Source organism: Alosa sapidissima, chromosome 4 (assembly GCF_018492685.1).
Source record: "Alosa sapidissima isolate fAloSap1 chromosome 4, fAloSap1.pri, whole genome shotgun sequence".
Lineage (NCBI taxonomy): Eukaryota > Metazoa > Chordata > Actinopteri > Clupeiformes > Clupeidae > Alosa > Alosa sapidissima.
The window spans coordinates 33657914-33681701 of record NC_055960.1 but is presented as its reverse complement, the minus strand read 5'-3'; the positions used below and the strand labels follow the sequence as shown (position 1 = coordinate 33681701).

At 41.0% G+C, this 23788-nt stretch overlaps 1 protein-coding gene across 1 annotated transcript; it reads right to left on the bottom strand.

The window, feature by feature from the left end:
* Nucleotides 1-9134: 9134 nt before the first annotated feature.
* On the bottom strand, nucleotides 9135-18144 carry asip1 (agouti signaling protein 1). The gene is made up of 5 exons (XM_042089677.1): nucleotides 18108-18144; nucleotides 12183-12252; nucleotides 10969-11145; nucleotides 10524-10579; nucleotides 9135-9789 (listed from the first exon to the last, which is right to left on the bottom strand). Exons 1-5 carry the CDS (start codon nucleotides 18108-18110, stop codon nucleotides 9622-9624), a joined length of 474 nt encoding a protein of 157 aa, XP_041945611.1. The 5' UTR covers nucleotides 18111-18144; the 3' UTR covers nucleotides 9135-9621.
* Between the last annotated feature and the right edge of the window lie 5644 nt (nucleotides 18145-23788).

Sequence of the window (23788 nt, the reverse complement as noted above, 5' to 3'; positions counted from 1 at the left end):
ACAAAAAGGGTTTGTAAGACCTTATTGAATTACTTTTTATAGATTATGTATACATTAATTAATGCTCATGTTTACATCACAACTCACATCTAACTGAACTCAGAGAAATATTTGTAAGATAAGAAATGACGCTGGCCATGCAGAACTCAAAATCTCCATTACATCATTGAGTTTAACTTTATTTTTTCAGAACCCAATTGTTTGGTAATTGATCACACAGACACCGATGATATCGTTAACTCATGTATCGTTTACTTATCAAATCTGAACTTCCCACTGACAGTCCCAAGTATCAAACATTCATCAGTCAGGCATAACACAATGCTCTCAGCACAATCGAGCAACTCACTGCATCACAATTCAATGCATAATTGAACGCTAACATAATGTTTTACACACGCTTGTGTGCAGACACTTCCCCCTTGAGGAGGGGGGGAAATGTTAATCAGATTTTCAGACATGAAATTTGGATTGAAAGTCCTGTAAGTGCCCAGGGCGAGAACGAGTGCGAACAGGTCGCGGAGAGCCATGAGGCTGAGGTTGGGCAATGTGTGATGAATAGGTACCAGTCCCGGAAGGCAGATCAAGAGGCGTGTCGGGGACCTGTGGGGGAGCTATCTGAGGCGTCGGGACGTCCTGCCAAGCTGGAGGCACGATTTGGGGTGTCACCACCGTTGTATGTGGCGGAGGGGGCACCCTGCGGAGGCGGCTTAAGTGCCACCGAGTGCCATCATTCAGTGAGAATGTGGCTGCACCCAACTGGCGGGTGACTTGGAGTGGGGAGGACCAAGATGAGGCCAGTTTGTTGCCTCTGTGGGGCCTGCGGACCCTGACCCAATCTGAGACGCTGATGTCGGGAACCTTAACACGTGCTGACAGGTCATATCTTTCCTTCATCCGCCTCTGCCGACGGGCAACAGAGGCCTTGACCCCAGGGGGTGGCCCTTGAGGTATGACGGGGCTGAGGCGGTCGAGGGGAAGACGGAGCTCAGGGCCAAGCATGAGAGACGCTGGGGAGACACCTGTTGTTGAGTGTTGAGTGGCTCTGTAATGAAGAAGCGTGTGCCGTATGGCCAGTGGAAAGGTCCATCCCTGGACCATGTGCGCTCTGAGGCTGTTCTTCAGTGACTGGTGGAACCGTTCAACACCACCATTGGCTTGGGGGTGATGGTAAGCTGTACGGACATGACGGATGCCTTTGCTTTTGAGGTAAGATGTGAACTCTGTAGAGACGAGTTGAGGGCCGTTGTCAGTAGTCATGTTGTTTGGGATGCCCCAGCGGGAGAAAAGAGAGTCCAGGAAGTTGATTATCACCTGAGAGGTCACCGAGCCAGTGGTGATGAGCTCAGGCCATTTCGTGTGAAGGTCATATACAACCACAAGAAAGCGTTGATGGTGGGGAACCCCCTGTATCTCACCGCATATGTCCAGCTGTAGGTGGTCCCAGGGCTGAGAAGGCCAAGCAAGAGGTTGTAGAGGTGGAGGAGCCTGGTGACCGGTCTTACCACTCAAGAGGCAGGCAGGACAGTCTTTCACCAGGGCCTCAATATCCCTGTCTATCCCTGGCCACAATACCAGGTCCCTGCAGCGCTGCTTCAGCTTCACGATAGGTGGCCCTCGTGAGCCATGGTCAAGACACGTGCGCGCAGAACGCTGGGAACCACTGTGCAAAGGCCACGCGCCACACAGGTGTCGTTCCAGCAGGACAGCTCTTGCTTCACCCTGGAAAATGCCGCCAGCTCTTCTGGCACCTCGCGAGGCCACCCGTTCTGGATGTAGGCACGGAGCTGAGAAAGGACAGGGTCCTGCTCAGATGCCTTCTTGAGCTCCTGTAGCGGTACAGTGGTCTGGAGGGGTGTGTGTAGCATCTGAACAATGTGCTGTGTTTCAATATTTTTATTATTTGGGGCCAGGAATGAAACTGTTTAGGGAACCAGTTGTGTTTCTACCACTTCTTATTAGGGGACAAGCTGTGATGCTGTACAGGCACCTAATTGGGGGCCAAGCAGCGAAACTTCGAAGCAGCGAATTTCCCAACAGTAAAAAGTTGGGAAATTTGGCACATTGATTCGGTACAGTAATATGATTATAATATGATATGATATGATACTAAGTTTCATGTCAAGTGCTCTAGAGCCCCCAATGTGTCAAATTTTGCATTACATCTATGCGATTAACGTTTCAACCGTACACATTGAGGTATATTTGGAATCCTTGGATGAGGCCGAACTCAACGCACCCCATGACGTCAATATCCGCCATGTTGGACCTTCCGCCATATTGGATTTCATCAGGGTTGGGTAGTAACGGATTACATGTAATCTGGATTACGTAATTAGATTACAAAAATCAAGTAACTATAATCAGACCAGATTACAATGAAAAAATTGTGTAATCAGATTACAGTTACATTGTTGGGGATTACCTGATTACATTTTATCATGCAAACAATGCAACTTTTTTATGACAGCCTAGCTATCTTTTAATTTGACAAGCAGTTCATTCGGATGTTCACTTTTTAGACTTTTTAAAGATATAGTTAAAAACAAAATGATTCATACCCCTGGCAAGTATTGATTTTTTTCTTGACCAATATGTTTGTTCTTACTTAAAATGATACTTGCACATGACAAAAGGTTGCAAGACAATGTGGTAAAAACATGGAATAAATTTTTTTGGGGTTTTTATCTTTTTAACATTTTTATGAAAAATTGCGTGTTCAAAATTATTCATACCCTTTGTAAACAATCACTGGAAACATCTTTATTTACCACCACAGCTCTCAAAATGGTTCATATAATACCCACCAAGCCTCTTCATGTCTCCACAATGATTGTTGACTGCACCTTTTTAGCAGCAATCTGGGGTTTGAGGCAGGAAAGATTATTTGCCATCACTTTGGCCTTGTGCTCACTTTTTTGACGGATTGAGGTCCGCTCTAAAATGTTGATATTGTTCTCTGTTAACCATTTCTTGCCTTGTTTGGCTGTATGTTTTGGATCATTGTGTGGTTTAATGTTCAAATGCTGCCTTTTGGGGCAGCCATGGCCTACTGGTTAGGGCTTCGGCCTTTGGGCTTGCTGGTTCGACTTCACTAATTCACGGATTGGGATAAATGCAGAGACCAAATGTCCCTCACGGGATCAAAAGTGGGGTGGTGGGGTCTTTAGCTAATGGGCATATTTATTGAAGTAATCCTAAAGTAATCAGATTACGTTACATGTTTTTGGTAATCCAACTGATTACGTTACTGACCCAACCCTGGATTTCATCAAAAACACTTAAAAGTTTTCACAGGTCACAAAGTTTTACCAATTTTCACGAAAATTGACGCAGATGATTGTCAGATCATGACTCACAAACACATTGCGTTTTGGAGCCATATTCAAAACCTGTCGCCCGTCACGACCAATCAAGTCAAACAGGAAGTGAAGTGAAATCTCAGCAAAGCTTTCACGGATCAAAACCAAACTAAGTACATGGGGTCAGGACCCAATAAGGAGGAGGCTCAATAAATTTGATGACTTTTGACCTATAGGTGACGCTATAATAAACAAAATTACATTTTGGCCTGTAACGGGTGATGTGTTTAGAATTAAAATTAATAGTGGTGTCTGTTAATACTGTGGGAGGTACTAAGGCCGACAGATGTGAATATTTGATGTCAACGTAATTGATCCGGCTGCCATATTGGATTTAATCAAAAACACCTAAAAGTTTTCAAAGGTCACAAAGTTTGTTCGATTTTCACGAATCTTGACGCAGATCATCGTCAGACCATGCCTCATAAACACATTGCTTTTTAGAGCCATATTCAAAACCCGTCGCCCGTCAATCAAGTCACAACCAATCAAGCCGCCAAACAGGAAGTGAAGTGATATCTCAGCAAGGCTTTCACGTATCAAAAGCAAAGTTGGTACATTTGGTCAGGACCCAATAAGGAGGAGGCTCAATAAATTTGATGACTTTTGACCTATAGATGGCGCTGTAATTTGTAATTATAACTATAATGTTTGCCCGATTTTCACGAAACTTGATACAGATGATCCTCAGACCATGCCTCACATACGCATTGCATTTTGGAGCCATATTCAAAACCAGTTGCCCGTCACGACCAATTGGCAAAGCCGCCAAACAGGAAGTGGCCTCATAATTCAGCAAGACTTTGACATATAGAAACCAAAGTTGGTACATGGGGTCAGGATCCAATAAAGAAGAGGCTCAATATATCTGGTGACTTTTGACCACTATGGGGGCGCTATAATCACAGTAAATGAGTGCATATCTCGCCAATGCTTTCACATATCAAAACCAAACTTGGTTCATGGACTCGGGACCACATCCAGAAGACGCTCAATATATTTAGTGACCTTTGACCACTAGGGGCGCTATAATTATCAACACTTTCTCATATCGATACCAAACGTAGTGTGTGGACTCGTGACTACAACCTGAGGATGCACAATCATGGTGATGTTTGAGGTATGCGTATGTGTGGGGGGCTATTGGGGTATGTGGGGGAGAAGGTTTATCTGTGTATATGTGTGTGGTGGGGTTTGTGGGAGGTTAATTGGGTGTGTGTATAATGTAGCAACATTGTGTTGCCATGACTACTACTGCTCCACTACTGCTCAACTGCTTGGCCCCCTCATTGCTGCTTGCAGCTATATTTGTGACTACTTTTTCTTATTGGCGGCCAAACAGCCAAGCTGAGTAGGAACCCATTGTGTGTCTTCCTTTTCATATATTAGTCTTAGGCCTACTTAATATGCTTATATGCATCTTCTTTCCTCTTCTGCCACTGGAGTCTATAACAGCCTATAAAACAACTTGATAAAAATGTTCTGAAATTTAGCACACCTAGACATACCAGGATTTCTTCCATCAAGTGTGTGCACCTTGAAATGGACGATTTAATATCAGATTTTAAGTTTTTCACACCACAGATTTTGACCAGTTATCACAGTATTGACTACAGATCATCACACCAGTCCTCTATCTATCTATAGATGCATTATTGATTTTAAAAATCAGTAGCAGTAAGTGAAATTATATTTCAGAACGTGTTTGAATAAAATATAACAGTTCATAATTGCTGCCAGCCCCACTTGGGCCAAACTGCCAAACAGGTAATGATGGGCTAATCTTCAGCCTTTTCAGCATCTTGGTGCTTATTGGCCTGACATTTCCATGGCAACTATGCCCTGCTGGGCTGCCTCGTAATTGCTGCTTGCACTTGTCTGGCACTCAAATATCCAACACTAAATTGAGTGAAATCCAAATGTAGACATTAAGTGGTGAGGATGGTGCCAAATATTAGTACTATTTGCAATGGGGTTCTATAGAATTTAATGGCAGAAGATAGAAGATGCATAAGAAGAAGAAAAGGTGGAAAAGAAAAGGTATCAACTTCCCCATCTGGCCCCCAATAACTAAATGTGAGATACTATGGGTGCCTACACAACTTCTGTACGTGGCCCTCGTAAGAAAAGATAGACACACAATGGATGTCTACATAGCTTGGCCCCCAACTGTTGATGGGATGCTACCAGAACCTTGACCAGTTATTACAGTATTGGGAAATTATTACATTATTGGGTTCTGAAACAAACATTTATTATAGTATTGGGAAGTAGAAGAAGAGATTTTCATTAGGCCACATTATTGGGAGTTGTTTACATTATTAGGATATTCTTAAGTTCTACCAACCCATCTCTCCCTCTCTTCTTTTTTAAGGATTTCTGACATGCATTTTCTAATAAAGGCCAGTAGATGGAAGCACTAATGTGTACAGATGATTCCATAGTGGTGCCAAAGTCACTCAACAGGTCAGGGGCGCATTTCCCAAAACCATAGTTGCTAACCTGTATTTTCTAAATATATAGCTAAAATCAAAGCATACCAAAAAAACAAAACATGATTTGGTGTATAAATAATATAAAAATAGGCCAATATGAATACATTGCCTGCAATAAAAGTGGCTAAAATATTATTTAGTAAAAACTGCAGAAACCACAGAAATGTATTCGTATAGTCATCTTTTGCAAAAAATAACCCCAGAAATATGAAATCAAATATGTAGTAAAGCTGTTTAATTTAATTGAATTCAAATAGATATTTGAGGTGGGAACCCCTGATAGATTTAACATGGACTGACTCATATGCATGCATCTGGTAATCTGGTCAGCCAATATATAAAATATTGAATGTTTGACGTTTTGTGCATGTTGTACACTCACAGAGACAGCTAGAAGATAATCAAATATACATTTAAACAAATAGACACATTACTGCACATAAAACAGTACACTACACACAAAACAGTTGTTCAAGCTATGAAGCTATGTGAGGAAGGCAGGCATTAATCAGTAACCATGGTGACAACTGCTTCGTGTTTGATTGAGCTGCATAGGTGTCCAATAGTTTGGCTCTGCACCTACAGGCCCCATACCCTCCCTTTGGACAAAGAGTGCCCCCCACCCAACTTCATGGTGACATTCTGCCATGAGACTGAATATTTAGTCCATACTCAACAAGGTCTTAATCTAGATTAAGACTGTTGACTGTGTTATTTTTCCTAAAGGCTCAGTCAGTGTGCACAGTCTGTGCATGTTTATAAACACAGGATTGGTCAATAAGCCCTTGGCCTATGCAGTCAATGTGGGTATAATTGTCCAAGACCAGAAAGTAATTCTTTCTAATTGATCCAAGAAATGAAATGAAACATTATATCACCGATTTACTCAAGCAGTGCATTTTATGTTAAATAATAAATAAAAAAGTAAACAAAAAAAGCAAAGGTATCAAAATAACTAGGGCAATGTTGTTAGTTTAGTAGTCTATACATAAGGAGTGTTTTAAAAATGTAGAGGTATGTGGATGATATTACTATCTTCCATTCATTATTTTATTAATGTTCAATTGTTAATAGAGGTAAATGCACATAGCGTTTAACACTTGCTGCCAGGATTAGCCTGTAGGATTAATAAGAGCATGTTGTGTAATAAAAAAAGGTATTCACCTTTAATGAAAATGACACAGTAATTAATTGCCATTAATTAAAAGGTTCAGATGAAGGAATTGGACTTTGAGCACAGGTTTTTGATGTTTTAACTTCTCAGTGAGTACTTCTATTCTATGGCTTTTTCCTACTTGTGTCACAGGTCTATGAGATGGGATCAATCAGTGTTGCCTGTGGACAATTAGACACAGTGGAACATTAAAGTGTGAGCCAGAAACCCTCTCCTGACACACTATAACTACTCAATTTACGTTTGGATTGTTGGTTTTTTCTCTCTGAACTTTGAATAGAAACCAGCTGTAACATCTGGTCTTTAATGTGTCACTGTGTTTCTGTGAATTCTGTACGCGCCACGGCCAGGTTTATTGGCCATGTTGAACGAAGCTTGACCCATGCTTAGTGCCTCCTCATTACCAGACCTCCGGTTCCGAGCAGGTTTTCTGGAAGGAATGAGACAGTTTTCAATCTAAACATTAACCGAGGGTCCGTTAGTTCAACCTAAGACCTCACTTCTATCTTCCCATGCATATCTAAAATTGAAAACTGTGTTGAATGATCCACTGCCTTGGATCAAGAGCCATGCTCTTGTAGGAAAATCATCATAACACATTTGTGTCATTGCTTGTATTAATGTGCTCTTGCGGTACCTCAGAGCGTACATATCCACTCATGTTGTGTTTTCTTCACAGTTTATGCAGGTGACATGACAACTCCATTAGATCATTAACAACTCTATAGTCATTACCCTATGAAATGGCTGGGCATTGAAAGTGACCAGTGAAATCACAGAAATATCCTATTGGGCCCTATTTTAAATTGGGGGCAAAGTGTAAAATATAAAAGTGTAACTAATTTAATTACACAGCAAAATTGTGTTGATCAATGCGTCCAAATGCCACACAATAGCTTTAGTTCATGCATAAGACACTTTGCACATTAAGCGGCTTTGCCATTTGCCCGTCAAAAAAAAAAAAAAAATAAAAAAAAAAAAAACGGTCCAAAATATCAAAAAACTGTCTCCACTGAGAACCTTGGCAACTGTGCCAAGGCAACTATAACCAATATATTATTGTATATAATCAATAACTCAACTGCGCTTTAAATAGCTCAATTTACTGAAATTTACCTTTGGCATGTTCATAAATACATTGGTAGAAAACTTGCTAACTGATTAACAAAAGAAGCAGTCAGTACACAGACACGTATGTGGGCTTTCCTTACTATTCTGTTCCTATGCGGAAATCATGGCCTCCTACACTCTTGCCAAATTCACGCACAACAACAAAATTGCAATGGATTTTGCTACAGGCATTTTCAGATCTGTGGAGGTCCATCGACTCGAGAAGATACTATTATTTAAGGGATGCTGCTTTAAAGTGTTTCCCCCCACAGTGCCAAGAGAGCAAGCAGCGGCTAGCGTTGATATCAGAGGGAGCCAGGAAGCCATAGCTGGGGGCTTCATACACTCTGTCATTTTTACAACAAATAGTTTGCCTCACTCATGGGGAGGACACACAAAATAAAGGAAAACCATCAAGAATGTGTATATATCATTTTCATAACAGTTTTGACTGTTATAAACAGTTCAAACATCCTTCAAGCTCTACAGAATAATAATATACTTCGCTCTGTATCACTAATTAAAGGAATATGTACATTTATGGACATTATGAATTGTCAAATAGTTATAAATGCAAACAAATGGTGGTCAGCACACCTCATTTCAGCTGCCAATCCACTTTTGGAATTTTCCTCAGCATCATAATTTGCAATTTCATTTCTGGGGGAAGGAATGTCTACTAAAACATATGGACGTGTGTGTGACATGTATACGAGAGGACAATCATCTTGACTGTGTGGGTTAGATCTACAGAATATCCAGCTTTCTCTCCTGTACATTTCATGACACCTTCATTCGTGGTATTTATCAACCACTTCAGTCTAAGAGTATTGAGGAATTTGTGATGTATTTCAGATAACATAATCACATAATTTAGTTCAATCTATTATAATTAACAAACAATTGAATTAAATAACATTTTCCAAAACTATTTTAGTTAGGATCATGCAAAAACAGTTAACTGTATTAATGATTTAGTAATAGATTGCCCATACGATCTCAGTGCTTTAGTGTACTGTATGTGACATAAAACATGGCTGCCATGTTATAGCTTACTCATGGTTAAACCTACTCTAAACCAACCAAATCCTGCAAGTTTATCACATGACAGGACATTCCTTTCACATACTTCACAATGTCTATTTCCATATGGAACATAGTGTCTTGCATATGGATTCTTATGAATAGTGCTTTGTTGATTAAAACGCTGCAATGAAATTGATAATAAATAAAAAATATAATAAATCTAGTTTTGTGCAGGGGAAATAAAGTCTCTGTTATCATGTGCAATTCTTTTTTCTTAAATAAAAAAAAGCCTTTTTATATCTTGATCCGTCATTAACTGTCGATCCGTCAGAAGTCCACGTAATCCATCACTCCAATTGATTCCAAGCAAGCATTCCACTTGTATCTATACTGCAGAGCCACTCAGTCTGTTTCTGTCGAAAAGCACACGCGTTTCTGTGCTGTTGAGTTTGGTTCAGCAGCCTGGGTAACCCATGCGACAGTAGCAGACGGTCTTGAAGATGCGACAGTGGCACTGGGCGCAGTACTCGCAGCAGACGGCGTCGGGCGTCTTGCAGCTGCCCCATAAGGACACACAGTTGGCCGGGGGAGTGGGCCGTTTGCTCTTGGGGCTGAACTTGTTCTGCTCAGAGGAAGACACCGTGTCTGAGGTTTGTCCAGCAAAAAAAATTCCGAAGTCGCATATGCTTTCAAGGATGTATGCTATAGGGTAAGGTACATCTCATCTTTAAAAATGGAGGTAAAATGGAATTCTGTATAGACTACTGATATAATCAACTGTCAAGTGCAAATAAATGACCATTGGACATATAGCCAAGACAACAAGCAATTTTTGATGTATTTCAGATGCCACAGCATTTAAATCCACCTATTATAATCACAGAATACTTAAATGACATTGTCCAAAAGCCTGCAGAAATTCATTATTTAGGAGTTATCTATACACACTCAAAAGTACCAGTGTGATAATATATATGATCATATAAAGTCAAACCTACCCTAACCCAACCAAATCCTGTAAGTTTATCACATGACATGTTCCATTCACAATCTTTACAACCTCTATTTTCATGGGACATAGTACATCTTGGATGGATTCTTACAAATGATGCTTTGTTAATTAGAATAATAGTGAAAGATAATTTTTCAAATACAAATGTAAGGTTGGATTTTTTACAGGCTGCTGATATAATCAAACTGTTGAATAATAATATATTTATATGCTTAAAAATACATAATAAAATGTATGTCAAGTATTCAAGTATCTAGTATCTTTGTACTTAGTGGCCTACAGCATCTGTAAAATTACTGACAATCTGCTAAACAACATGAGAATGTAAGTACAGTGTAAATTACCTTCTTTTGTCTCTTCTCTGTTTTTGTTTTGTTTTTCTTTGCATTTTTAGGTAATTCTGAAAAAGACAGACACATGTTTTCAGAACATCCTTAGTGTGTGGACTGGCCTTAAGAAAGCAGCACTGGGCACGCTTACAAGCAGGCACACGCCTAATATGAAGAATATGAGTGTTGACCCGATAGGTCGCTCTGAGCTCACTAATAAGAAAAACTCGTCTCCGAGTGCATACTCCCCTCTTCCTGTGTATGCACGGTAAAGCTACAGCGTCTGATTCAGTCGCTACAAACGAAAGGGTTACACTGGATCAATGCTGTACTTTTTTGCTCAACCCAACCACATAGCAGTGTATGTCTATTTTTTTTTGGTGACAAATTAAGCGTATCTGTGAAAATAATAAAATATGGAGCCGCGACTGGAATTTGAATGGACATTAGCCAGGATTACCGACGATGAGGACTGGGGGAGTGTGGGGTTGAGTGTGCTCCTGCAGGGCGTCCATGGGAGACTCGTTGGTGTTTCTGACCCGTTCCTCCAGCAGCATGTGTGCGTACACCACCACACAACCCGTCGAGCTCAGGACCAGGCAGCACAGCAGAAATCTGGAGTCCATTTTAACAGAATCTGTGGGGCAGATGGAGAATTATTACAATGATTACTATATATGTGAAATATAAATGTCACAAACGACTCAGTTTGAAATTGTGCATGTTTGAAAATACAAGACTTAACTAAAGGCAGATTTAAAAAGAGGTAGGTGGCAGGAAATGGTTGCTGGTGATTTTTTGACGGGGGATTTCGAAATCCACACTTTGCTTATGTTTTGTTCCACACATCTTAATATTTTCATATATACTTATGATGTGAATTATGACAGAGGCAGATTCTTCCCACATGTGTTGTGCTTTAGCGAAATAGGTATTTTGAAAACAAGAGACAATTTATTTGAAAATGTTAAAGCTATATTTTGAAAATATAGCTTTAATATATAATATTCCCTATGATCACCACCTTGCTAAACCCATATTTTTTTGTGTTTATGTGGTTTTATCATTTAGAAAAAGTTTTCTTTTACATCTATGTAACAGTTTGGAAATAATCTGTTTATGATTACATTTTCCAAATTCTTAACAGATATGATTTAAAAATTTGTTTTGTATATGAGCAATCACAGCAGCAGTTTTATAACAGAAAATCTATTAAAACTTTTCACATTAATCAGTGCATATTGTGAGATAGTGTCATTTTGTAGTCTATACATTTCCTTAGATTTTTCCAGTTTCAAATTATCAGAATAAAAGAATTCAGTTTAAGATAATAAAAAGAAACGCATAAGGCCAGAACAAAAAACAAATGTTTGAAAACATTTTCTCAGATTGAAAACATAACATTAAAGCTTTTGAAATTGGGAATATAATGAAAATAATATGAAAAAACAGCAGACATATTTATATTCAACTGATTTCACATATATTTGACACACAACCATTAATCACAGTAATATACCACATGGATAAACTTTCATGCAAATGTAAATCCAGTATTTTAGAGGTTTTGTATCTTAACTAACAGCAATTAATAATACATGTATACCACTAGACATGAACTTTCTTAGCACAAACTGAAAAGCAAGCATCAAGATAGATATTTCTTGCAGGTACCTGTGGCACAGATGACAAGCCAGTTCCTCGACTGTTTTCTCCCCAGTGTTATAATCAGATGCTCCCAACACTGAAAGGAGACAAAAATGTCAAAGAGACAATATAACCCAGTGATTCGAGACAAGAATCAGGTTCATCAGAATGGGCGGAGAGAGAAAAAAAATGTTGGGTTGTTTCGAGAAGAACAGATTTTCATCTCTCTCCAGACTCCCACAGCCTGAAAAGGAGTCCTGCAAATTTGGGGGAGAGATACTGAGTTTGTTTAACAAGGGGGCAGATACAGGATTGCTCAAACTCTGGTCTGGTATAGGAGCTGATTAAAGGCTTCTTTTATGGCGACTTTTATAAGGCCCTACAGAAGAAATGCTTATCTGAAAAGTTTTCAAATTATTCTGACTCTGAAATACAGCTTTGACATTTACTGCAAACAAGGTCTTTCCTGCGAACTTCTCTCTACCGTTGCCATAAGAAGACATCTCAAAATAGTATTTTAGGCGTCATTTCACTACCTTTTCTTCTATCTTGCTCAATACGAGATAGCCATAGATGCTATATTGATGTATACTACAAACAAGAAGGTTTCCTGATGAGATCAGAACTATGATGACACTATGACTATATTTTTTTAAAAAAAAAGCAATTTTCAACGAAGGAAAGGAAAAGGTGTTGATTTGAAGGAAGTCCTTTGAACTCCCACGTGATTAATTAATAGTTGTCAACCACTAAATTAGTTAGTATTTTGGCAATCGATTGATCAGTTTGAGTAATTTGTAAGGGAAATTCAGCTTCTTAAATTTGAATATGTTCTGGTTTACCTACTGCTCTGACAGAATGAAATATGTTTGGTGTGTAGACATTTGAGGGCTCTTGGGCTTTACAAAACACCAATTTCACAATTTCCTGACATTTAGACCAAACAACTCATCTATTAATCAAGAAAATACACATTATGATTATAATTATTAACAGCAGCCTGAGCATGGATACACGCCATCAATGTGCAAATCCACTCATGGTTAAACTTGGGATCTTGCTCATGTTATCAAACCATGATTTTGTCCAAGTTATCGAATTTGCTTAAGGTCATGTGTGGCAGAATTTGCATGCTGTTAGCCACATTGTCCATCAATAAAATAAGGGGTCTCTATTGTTGATATGTGTTTCCCTTTGAGGCAATAAAAACGTATAACAGCTTATCCAGCTATAAAGCAGAGATGAAAGGAGAAAAAAAAAGGGTGAAGAAATGACCAATGATTGCGACTTTGTTGAATGATTAATCAAGATTCATGATGAGGCAATGCGTACTCTGTAAGAACCAAGAGTAAGGGCGTGTGAACTTCCAACTAATTTGGATGGCCATTGCATCCCATGGGTTGTTACAGTTACGTCCCATCATGTTTCATATGATTTATTCTCTCCATCAGCCAGCCTTTCATCACTCAGAGCCAAACCACAGCCCTGATCTCTGAACCAAAGCAGAGTCTGCCCTCTTTGCTAGTACTCGGATAGGAGACTGCCTCGGAATGCTAGGGTCTGTAAGCTTTTTTCCAAAAATAGATGAAGATCCCAAGTTGGCAGAACTCTTGTCAAAACTTGAAAGCCTTTGTAAAGTCCAAAATAGTAGCTAGTTTGAAAAAACTCTCCAAAAGTCTTGCACCTGATCTGATCACAAGTAAACAAACTCAGGACTGACATTGTTTATCCGAAGACTTTTACAAGTAACTTGTCTGTGCCTTGACTACAAACTGCTTTTGTCTGAGGTTTGAACACAAAGTTTATAGCAGTGCTTGAAGAAAAAGTAACTCATGTCCATGTGTCCATTTAAATCCAATAATCATCATTGTTATGGTATATATCATGAATACCAGGCCAGGTCCGTATCTGTCATTAATAGTGTAAAAATCCTCAGGATATGAGCAACGCTGTATATTTCATGTGATGCCAGTTATATTATAACATGAATATGGATTTGTGTCATGGGCGGATTAAGAGACATGTAAAACTCCTCCCCAGGCTGGGCGGGTATTGATCACCAATTACTAATTATGCATATACAGCATTACTTATACAGCCATTTATGCATCACTTGATGCAGGCACTGTTTTTGAGCTGATACCACCTTCTCTATATGGGCAACCTTGGTAAGCAGGGCTATCATTCTTTTGATCTTACTCAGTAGATGAGGGCACCAGACAGTACTTGACAAGTACCCTAGCAAAGCTCTGGAAAAATCTTGAATGTTCTTGCTCCTGAGGAATGGGATATGGTTTTAAAAAGACACATGGATGAGATTAGACGGGGGTGGGGGGTTGGGGGGGGGGGGGTCATGAGAGATGTGAAGCTGTCCTACGTTAGTGGGTGTTGCATGGCACATGGCCTATCTCCACCATAGGATGAGCGCAAAGAGCAGAGCTTTGATGTAAGCACACCCCACGCTGGGAGTTGACGGGGCCCAAGACAAATTGCTTCATGCTGTGAAGGAAAAAAAATTGAACCTGAACGACTGAAGACCCTTCCCCTTATTTTTGTAATCTTTGTCATTTGCTTCTATTCAGCAACTCATAAAATTGGGAATGTGTGTGTCTGGGAGTGAGTTTTTGTTTGGTTTCTAAGAAGGTCACACACAACTCAGCGATGTTCAATATCACTTAATAATAATCTCAAATAAATTTGTAATTTTAGGATAACACGTTTAGCTAATATTGATTTTACAGTCTAGTATAAGTATATATACTCTTTTGATCCCGTGAGGGAAATTTGGTCTCTGCATTTATCCCAATCCGTGAATTAGTGAAACACACTCAGCACACAGTGAACACACAGTGAGGTGAAGCACACACTAATCCCGGCGCAGTGAGCTGCCTGCAACAACAGCGGCGCTCGGGGAGCAGTGAGGGGTTAGGTGCCTTGCTCAAGGGCACTTCAGCCGCTTCCTACTGGTCGGGGTTCGAACCGGCAACCCTTCGGTTTCAAGGCCGAAGCGCTAACCAGTAGGCCACGGCTATAAATGATGATGAAAAATGTCAGTAGGCTATTACATTTGCGAGCACTGTCGGCACCTACAAGTGTGAAACGCGTTCCCAGACCTGTCAACATGGTAGGAAGTCTCCATGCTGAGAGGAGAGTGCTCCCTATGGTTTGGGGCCCCATGTTAGCATACACTGCAGAGCCCAGCTGCAGAGAGCAGTGCAAAGAATTTATGTGAAATTTCAATGACCTCACAGATTGCTGACAGACAGGAGCAGGTCCAACACAGCAAGCTTTCGCCCTCCTGTTGTGACAAAGGATGTGCAGTAGCACATTTGTAGCCAACATGTAGCTTTCCCTCCGCTCCACTGCATGTCTACTTGGTACAAATCAATCTCACGCTCTTGTCATAATAACAGAAATCCTAAGGTTGTAAAACTACCAAAGCCAGACACAGGACAAAATGCTTTTCCCTTCTACAGGATAATAATAGTCCACTGTATTTATTTTGAGAGAATTAGGGCTTACTGTACATCTACTGTAATCTAAATAAAATTAGCTTAAACTGTAACAATGGTTCTTAAACTGTGTCATATTGCACACTGTGTGCTTTGAGAGATGGCCAAGTAAAGTTTGGAATTAGTCATATTTATGATGATTTACATAATCATATGCAATGCCTTGTAAATACTTATTTTCACCAATGGCCTTGTTAAAATCAAGGTCAGATAACCACTGAACAGTATACCTTTGACTGAACAGTTAACATGACCAGAAGCTTAGGAATTATGTTCAACTAGAAATGTGTGCACTCTAAGGCAGTAAACAGGCAGTCTGCAGCTAATGGAAATATTTGCCCTGTGGAGAGAAAGAGTCAGATTACTGATCATAATCTAAACATCTAAATCTCAACATCTAAACTAAACAGCAGTTTACAGCTTCAAATTTTCTGCATCCAGTTAAGATTATCAGAAGTTATCTTGAAGACCTCTTAGGTTATCAGTGCATCATAAGATGAAATTCCAAGAAAAACTATAGTTTAGTTGGAAGCAAATGAGACTTTTATTAGGGTTAACGAGAGTTGACAACCACACACTAGTAGTCTTACAAAAACATACCTGAAACATAATTCATAATAGATTTTCCCTTTTGTCTGGGACAACACTCTTCACCTCTGTTTTGCATTTATGTTCAACCAGTGTCACACAGTTACTCAAGTTATAGCGATTTACACGGCTCAGTCAAAAGGATAATTATTTAATTGCATCTATTGTCTGCAAGAACCACATTCAGATTTCATGTCTTATTTGGTCTTATTGAGTAAGTATGGTTTTAGTTTTCCATTTAGCCATCCAATGCATCACTGAGAAGCTTGTCTCCTTTAAGAATTCTTCTCATTTTTTGCAGGATTTGTTTGTCAGAACAAATGCACAGGGGTCATGACTAAAATATAAATGCTTCCACTCCCAGGCATTCAAATACCACAGTTAAAAAAATGGGTACAGAGAAAAAAGAAAAAGTGCATATGTTTCCGTTTTAAGTAAATAGGTGAAGCCCATTATGTAGTTCTCCTTTCATACACTTTCAGAGAAGAAGTCTATGCTCACAATATGTTTTGAGTGTTTGGTTTCAAGCCAAATGCATTATCAAGTTTCAGGCTCACAAATAATTGAATAATTCATCCCAAATATCACTTCCTGAATACAAAATCATTTTCCACCAACTGTTTTCAGCTGTTATTGACACAGGCACCATTTTGAAACCCAAGATACTGCTTAGTGGAAAGGATCACTGATTTATATTCTGTGGTTGAATGATTACTGTTTTTGAAAAACTATACTACCAGGAAATGAAGAACAGAGTGGACAGAGCGATTGTTTATGAGCAATTGCAGATACATCGTGGAGGTGGTGGGGGGTACAGCTTTTTGATGGCCAGCATGACAGCTTAAAGGGGTGGTTCAGGATTTTTGACTTAGGACCTCACTTCCAAGTTAGCAAGTGTGATATTTATCAGTGGAGACCGTTTTCAACACGTTTCATCCAGTCCTTCTAATTGCAGAGTTCGCAGGTGCTAGGCTAGCGCACGTCATCAGTATGTGTTAGCCTGCCACTAAAAACAGTCTTACCTACTCCAAAGTACACAATGAGATGTCAGCTGGAGCTTTATACCTGGTTAGATGTAATACTTTCACGTCTACGGTGTCTTTTTCATGATAAACTAATACATCATTTTTAATGGGCATATCCCATAATTTTATTGTTCAAAACATCAGCAGCATAGGCCTAGGCTAGCCTAAGATAAATTGTTCCAACCATATTGTTTCAAAATTCAAAACCAACTAATAAAACGCAGCAACTGAATTGCAATGCATACCTCAACATGAATGTTACGACCCTGTGGGTCTTGTGTATTATGTGTGTTTGTTACTTCTATTGTGTGCTTCCAGGCAGATTGGCTGCAGCTGAGGGGTGGTGTGAAACCCTATGACGTCAGGGTAGCCCGGCCCTTTAAAAGGGGGCTGACGTCATTGAGCTCTCTCTCTTGCTAGCTGTGGGGATCGTTTGTTGCCACCGTCGCTGCCGCACATCGCTGCCACTAGGGCCAGCCTCGGGCCTTGCCCGTGCAACTCACCGTCATCTTTCTCACTCCCTGGGGTGAGAGACCACGAGTGAGCGCCTGGCCGCCGAGGCCTACTTTGTAGGCCGTGTTTTTCTTCGTTTAGACATTTTTCCATACTGTTTTTTTTTTTGTATTAATTAATACACCATTTTATTAAGTTTTGTGTCTGCCCGTTTTTGTTAAATTAGAGATTCAGCACGAGCTTGATTTAAAAAGGTTAGAGCACGAAGCGGCTGAGAATGAGCGTCAGCGCGAACACCAACGCAAACGTGAACGCGATGAGCGTAACTTTCTTCTAAAAAAGCTTGAGATGGAGTTGGAGGACAAGAGACTTACCATCGCTCAGCCAGTTCCTTCAGTTCCCTCTCGAGATTTACGTCACTCTCCTGTTCACTCCCCTGTTCACTCTCCTGTTCGTCCTTCTGCTTTAGGCCTAGGCCTATTGTCGGCTCCTGTGGGATCGGGTTCTGCTGGTCCGATGGGCGAGATTGACACCGCGCCTTTACTCTCGGCTCCCCTGAATACTTCAGATGCGTCTGATGTACATGCTCCTGCGCCTGCTCCCTTGAGAAATCCCGATAATGTCCTTCCATTTGCTCCTGGTCCTCCGTTGCCATTTGTCCCAGCTCAGCCGTTCGATGTTAGTCGCAACACTCGGATGATTCCGCCCTTCAACGAACGTGAGGTTGAGACATATTTTTCGCATTTCGAGAGGGTTGCCATTACATTGAGATCGCCTGCTGAAGTTTGGACGTTGCTATAGCAAACTGTCTTGACTGGCAAGGTACAGTCTGTTTATGCTGCCCTCACCGTGCAACAAAGTTCTGACTATGATACAGTTAAAACTGCAATTTTAAATGCTTACGAGTTGGTTCCTGAAGCCTACCGTCAGAGATTTCGTGGCCTTCGCAAGTCCGGCAGCTTCACCTTCGTGGAGTTTGCGAGAGAGAAAGAGAGTGCTTTTGACAGGTGGTGCGCTTCACAACGTGCACACACGAAAGAACATATTCGTCAATTGATTTTGCTGGAAGAATTTAAAGGTTGCATTCCAGACGCAGTAGCGATGTATTTGAACGATCAGAAAGTAACAACGCTATCGCAGGCTGCTCTCTGTGCAGATGAATTTGTGCTAACGCACAAAAGCTCGTTTCAGTTCTCCTCTCCTCCTCGTTGTTCTTCAGCTCGGCCTTCCAGTCCGAAGCAGAGCTGGAGAAATTCAGAATTTAGTAAGCCATCTTTGGAAGGGGAATCTCGTGAGTGTTATTATTGTCATGAGGTTGGCCACCTCATTGCAGTATGTCCGGTCCTGGAAAGGAAGAATTCGTCTCCGAAGCGACAAAATTCGAAGAGTGCTGGCTTGGTGCGCACTCTAAGTTTAGACCATTCACACGGGGGAATTGACAAAGTTTATGATCCGTTTGTTTTGGAGGGGATGGTGTCTCTCTCAGGGCTTGAGAGGGATGGTGTCCCTGCCAAAATTCTACGCGATACTGGTGCAGCCCAGTCGTTTATTGTTGCTTCTGTTTTGCCGTTCTCTGAGGAGACGTATTGTAGCGCTGATGTGCTAGTTCAGGGAATTGAGCTCGGAGTTTTAAAAGTCCCATTACACACTGTGCACCTTGAAAGTGATTTGGTCTCTGGGCTCGTGAAAGTCGCCGTTCTTCCGAGGCTATGGAAGGGGTAACCTTTATCTTGGGTAGCGATTTAGCTGGGGGGAAAGTTATCCCTAGTTCGAAAATAAGGTTTCACGGTTTGACTCCGATAACAGACAATTCCGACTTCGACTCTAGGCTTTCGCAAGTCCTGCCAGCATCCCAGTCAGAAAAGAACATCCACCCTGTAGGTTTGCCTGACATTTTAAAGTCTGCTAATTATCAGTCTGCGTCACCTCGCGCCAACTTCGCACCTCGGTCACTGTCCATGTCCGGTGGTGCTGAAGTTCGTTCGTCGCCGTCTATAGACGGGAATCAGATCAGGCTTGCGCAGGTAACTGACACCACTTTGGCTAGTTGCCACGCTGCAGTTTCTGGGATGGGAGGTGTAGCTAATGAGTCTCTGAGATCTCGCAAGAAAAGGAAAATCCCTATGAGACCGGCACAGGACAATCAGCAGTCTGTCTTTTGCCGCAATCTTTGTATGTGTTTGTCTCCTTTGTCTGCTTTGTGTGTTAAGGATGTACAGAGGTTGAGTGTGTCTTTTCCAGCTCTCTCCTCAGATACTCCCTCCTGTGCTGATGAACACTGTCACCATATGGATGTGGGTTAGGCCTAACATCCCTTTACACATCATGGGAGGTCTAGTACCTGTGCAGGTGGACTCTGTAACACTCCCTAACCAGTTAAATGTGATCAACATTAGATGTTGATTTTTGGTGGTGGGGGTGTTACGACCCTGTGGGTCTTGTGTATTGTGTGTTTGTTACTTCTATTGTGTGCTTCCAGGCAGATTGGCTGCAGCTGAGGGGTGGTGTGAAACCCTATGACGTCAGGGTAGCCCGGCCCTTTAAAAGGGGGCTGACGTCATTGAGCTCTCTCTCTTGCTAGCTGTGGGGATCGTTCGGTGCCACCGTCGCTGCCGCACATCGCTGCCACTAGGGCCAGCCTCGTATTTTTCCATACTTTTTTTTTTTTTGTATTAATAAATACACCATTTTATTAAGTTTTGTGTCTGCCCGTTTTTGTTATATCCCACAAGCCCTAGACCGGGATGTAACAATGAAATAAAGTGCATTAAATATAATTAAAGTTATATCCACTCTAAGGCGTTTTCTTGAACCTGCAGGGACAGCCTAAAAATATGTAAGCCTATCTTCCTGAAAACTTTCAGATAAAAAATGTATTGTTTTCTCTAGGCTATGAATGCTCTTCTTAGCCAACGTTAAGCTGAATAAAATAGATTCCAGATGTTTCTATTCGATATAATTTTTTATTCATAAACAGGAAGGCCAGAAATCTTTTGCTCCTCGTCAGAAATCTCATCGGAGAAGGCGCTCTTCTTTGCCGTTTCCAAGGAGCTGCTAATACATCGGGGACCGCAATGCTTGAAACTTTTAAACCTTTCAACTCTGTTGCCTTGCCTGCACTTAGCAAACAAACGTCCCCTTGATGTCCCCGGTATAACGTTATTGTCGGGCCCACACAAGGACGTCCTTGGGATGTTTTTGAAATGACCCAATGCGGATGACACCAAGAGACTTAACGGGGACATCCCCAAAAGGTCCGACACCGAACATCACATAAGGACCAAAAGGAGAATGTCAATAACATTCTGGTGACGTCCGCTAGAGAACACAATGTTGGAGACCAATCGGGGACGTTGTGAATGTCCGGTTAAAGTCCTGGGGACGTCCCGTGTTTGTCGGGCAAGTACTGTCGGTAGGAAAACAAAGAGTTATCCTGCTGGTGGCGAGGGTAGCCCAGTGTTTGTGCCTCTTCACAGACCAGGAATTGTGAAGAAACACTATAAATCCAGTGTTTGTACAGGCTGCCACATACCTCTGTTTCCCTCGGTCGCTTTCTGTGAAGTCCATAAAGTCAAACTCATGCCTTTGCTTTGTAGCAACCTGGCTTTGCTCACCACTGGTAGGATAACTAAAGTTATGTAGAATATACTATATATTCCTTTTTCAGGACAGTCTGGGACACAGCAGTTCAATACTGGGGCCAGTGCACCAGTAAAATGGTTCTTGCCCCTAATGAGCAGCTGACAGTGGATCTCGTACCAAGAAGTGGGCAGTTCAGTCCAGTTTAAATATATTTCAGAATAAGCCTACATGAACAAACAAAAAGTTCATGTTTGAACTGTAGCCTATTTATTTATTTTATTAATTATTTTGAATGGTGTTAGGGACACTAAACATTGTGGTTATGAAGGTGTTATCCCCAAAATATATCAAATCCCCCAGTAAATAGCCTCTGAGTGACTGTCATCAGCAATTGTAGTAGGCCTTGTGGTGGAAAAAAGCCTTCACCCGAACCTCCAATTAAACAGTCTGAACAATGCAACCTGCAAAGGCCTTTATTCACAAATCCTCCAGTATACAGCTCTGAACAGGCAGAGTAAGTACAGCTAGGCAGGAGATGTGAATGGATGGATGTCCTCTGCAGTGGAATCCAGGAAACAGGCCTCTGATGAGAAGATGCACAAATTCTGAAGTCCGCTCCCTTGGGAGTCAACTTTTATACCTGCTAAAGCTGGTGTTAGAACACCACCTTTTCTGTAATTTTGGCCAATCCTAAATGGCAGACACCTCTTTAGCCAATCAGTGTTTACCCAATTATTCATATTGGTGGATAAGTTTACCGCATTGTCCATACAAATAATGTGCACCATTTGTTTGGTACCAGACGAGTCTATTAGATCACATACAGCAGGCCTGCTTCCTGTCTTGGCCTATACATGACATCATCCCTCGGTGCCTGCCTGGCCATACATTCGGCTTATTATTTGCATGTTGTTATTGCTAGTTTATTCTACAATTGAATTAGTTACCATTTCAACTCGTAAAGGGTAAAGTTGTGTGATGACACAGAAGGTTGCAGTTTGGTGAGCTAACTATTTTTTATAGGCTGTAGTTCAGGAAATCGCAGATAGGCTGTTGACTTCAGGCTACAACTGAGCCTGTCGTTATTTATCCTATTCCATCGTTAAAATCAGGTTTGCAAAAGTAATAAGGTTTGAGCACCTAATTCACAAAATCACAATAAGGACTTTATTATGACCGCCGCTAGCAAAGCTAGCGAAGCGGTCATATAGGGATTGTCAAAGGTTTTTTTTTTTTTTCCCCGTCATCTACTTCCTGAATTTTTGGTCAACGATACCCGGGACACCAAACCACCGGGGCACATGAAATATGGTGGGTATGTAGCCCCACTAGACTTTTACGGAAAAAATTTGTTTGGTCCCCGGGGGCCACTCTCCCCCCGCGCTGGGCCCCCCCGAAACCCAAAAAATGCAGTTTTTCCTAAATAACTACCTGAACCGTGACACCGAGGATGAAGAAATTTTTATGGTATGTTGGTCTCAAGGGCCCACATCAACCTAGCCCATAATTACTCATTTGTGATTTGCACCCCCCCGGTAAAAAATGAAAATGCAATATCATTCTGCTTTAATCGCCCCTCTCTTCAGTTAAGATGTTCAGAACTGCACCAAATTTTATGTGTATGATTATCCTGACATTCTCTGGGGGTATGCCAAGTTTCGTAGAATTTCATCCATGGGATGATGTCTAAAAAAATTAAGTTATGTGTAGGCTACACTCATTGGCCTGTAGATGGTGGTGCACACATACAGTATAGGCCTACACACGCACGCACACACAGGCACGCACATCAGTATCGGCAATTACAACGGGCGATACATAATTACAAATTCAGCAGGATTAAAGGAAAACCAAATATTCATCACAATAAAGCCGAAATGAATCTGAGAATGTTTATCGGACATGCTTGGTTTTTACTGCAGGTAGGCTACATTAATCTTAAGTTACAGCCTAGAGTAGGTAGCCTACAATAATGTTACCGTTAGCATTGGTTGAGTGATGGAGGCCAATTTGATTATTGATGTATTTGTAGAAAACCATGCGGTTATAGGCTACCAAGAAAATTGATAACAGCACTAATTGCATCTTTCGACTGTCATCTCATTTGCTTATGACCATAACCTAGGCTACTAACAGGAGCTAAGTGAGTTAGCAGCTAGCCACAACACGTTCGCTACGTGATGGTTTTCTAATGGAAAATATATAGGCTACCTGAAAGATAACCTGTCTATGATGCATCCTAAACACCTGGCTGGGACATTTAGCTCAAAGTCTCAAAAAGCATCTGAGTCAACGTTCATTCCCAAACACCCATATAGGCTACTTCAATCCTCTATTTTCAAAGGTGATTCAAGTAAGGAAGAGCATGGCTCAAAGTAAAGTAACTAGGACTGAAACTACAGAAATTCGTCAAAGTGAATAATTTGTGTCAACTCGCCGCAATGTAGATTTATTAACGCACCCGTGATCTACA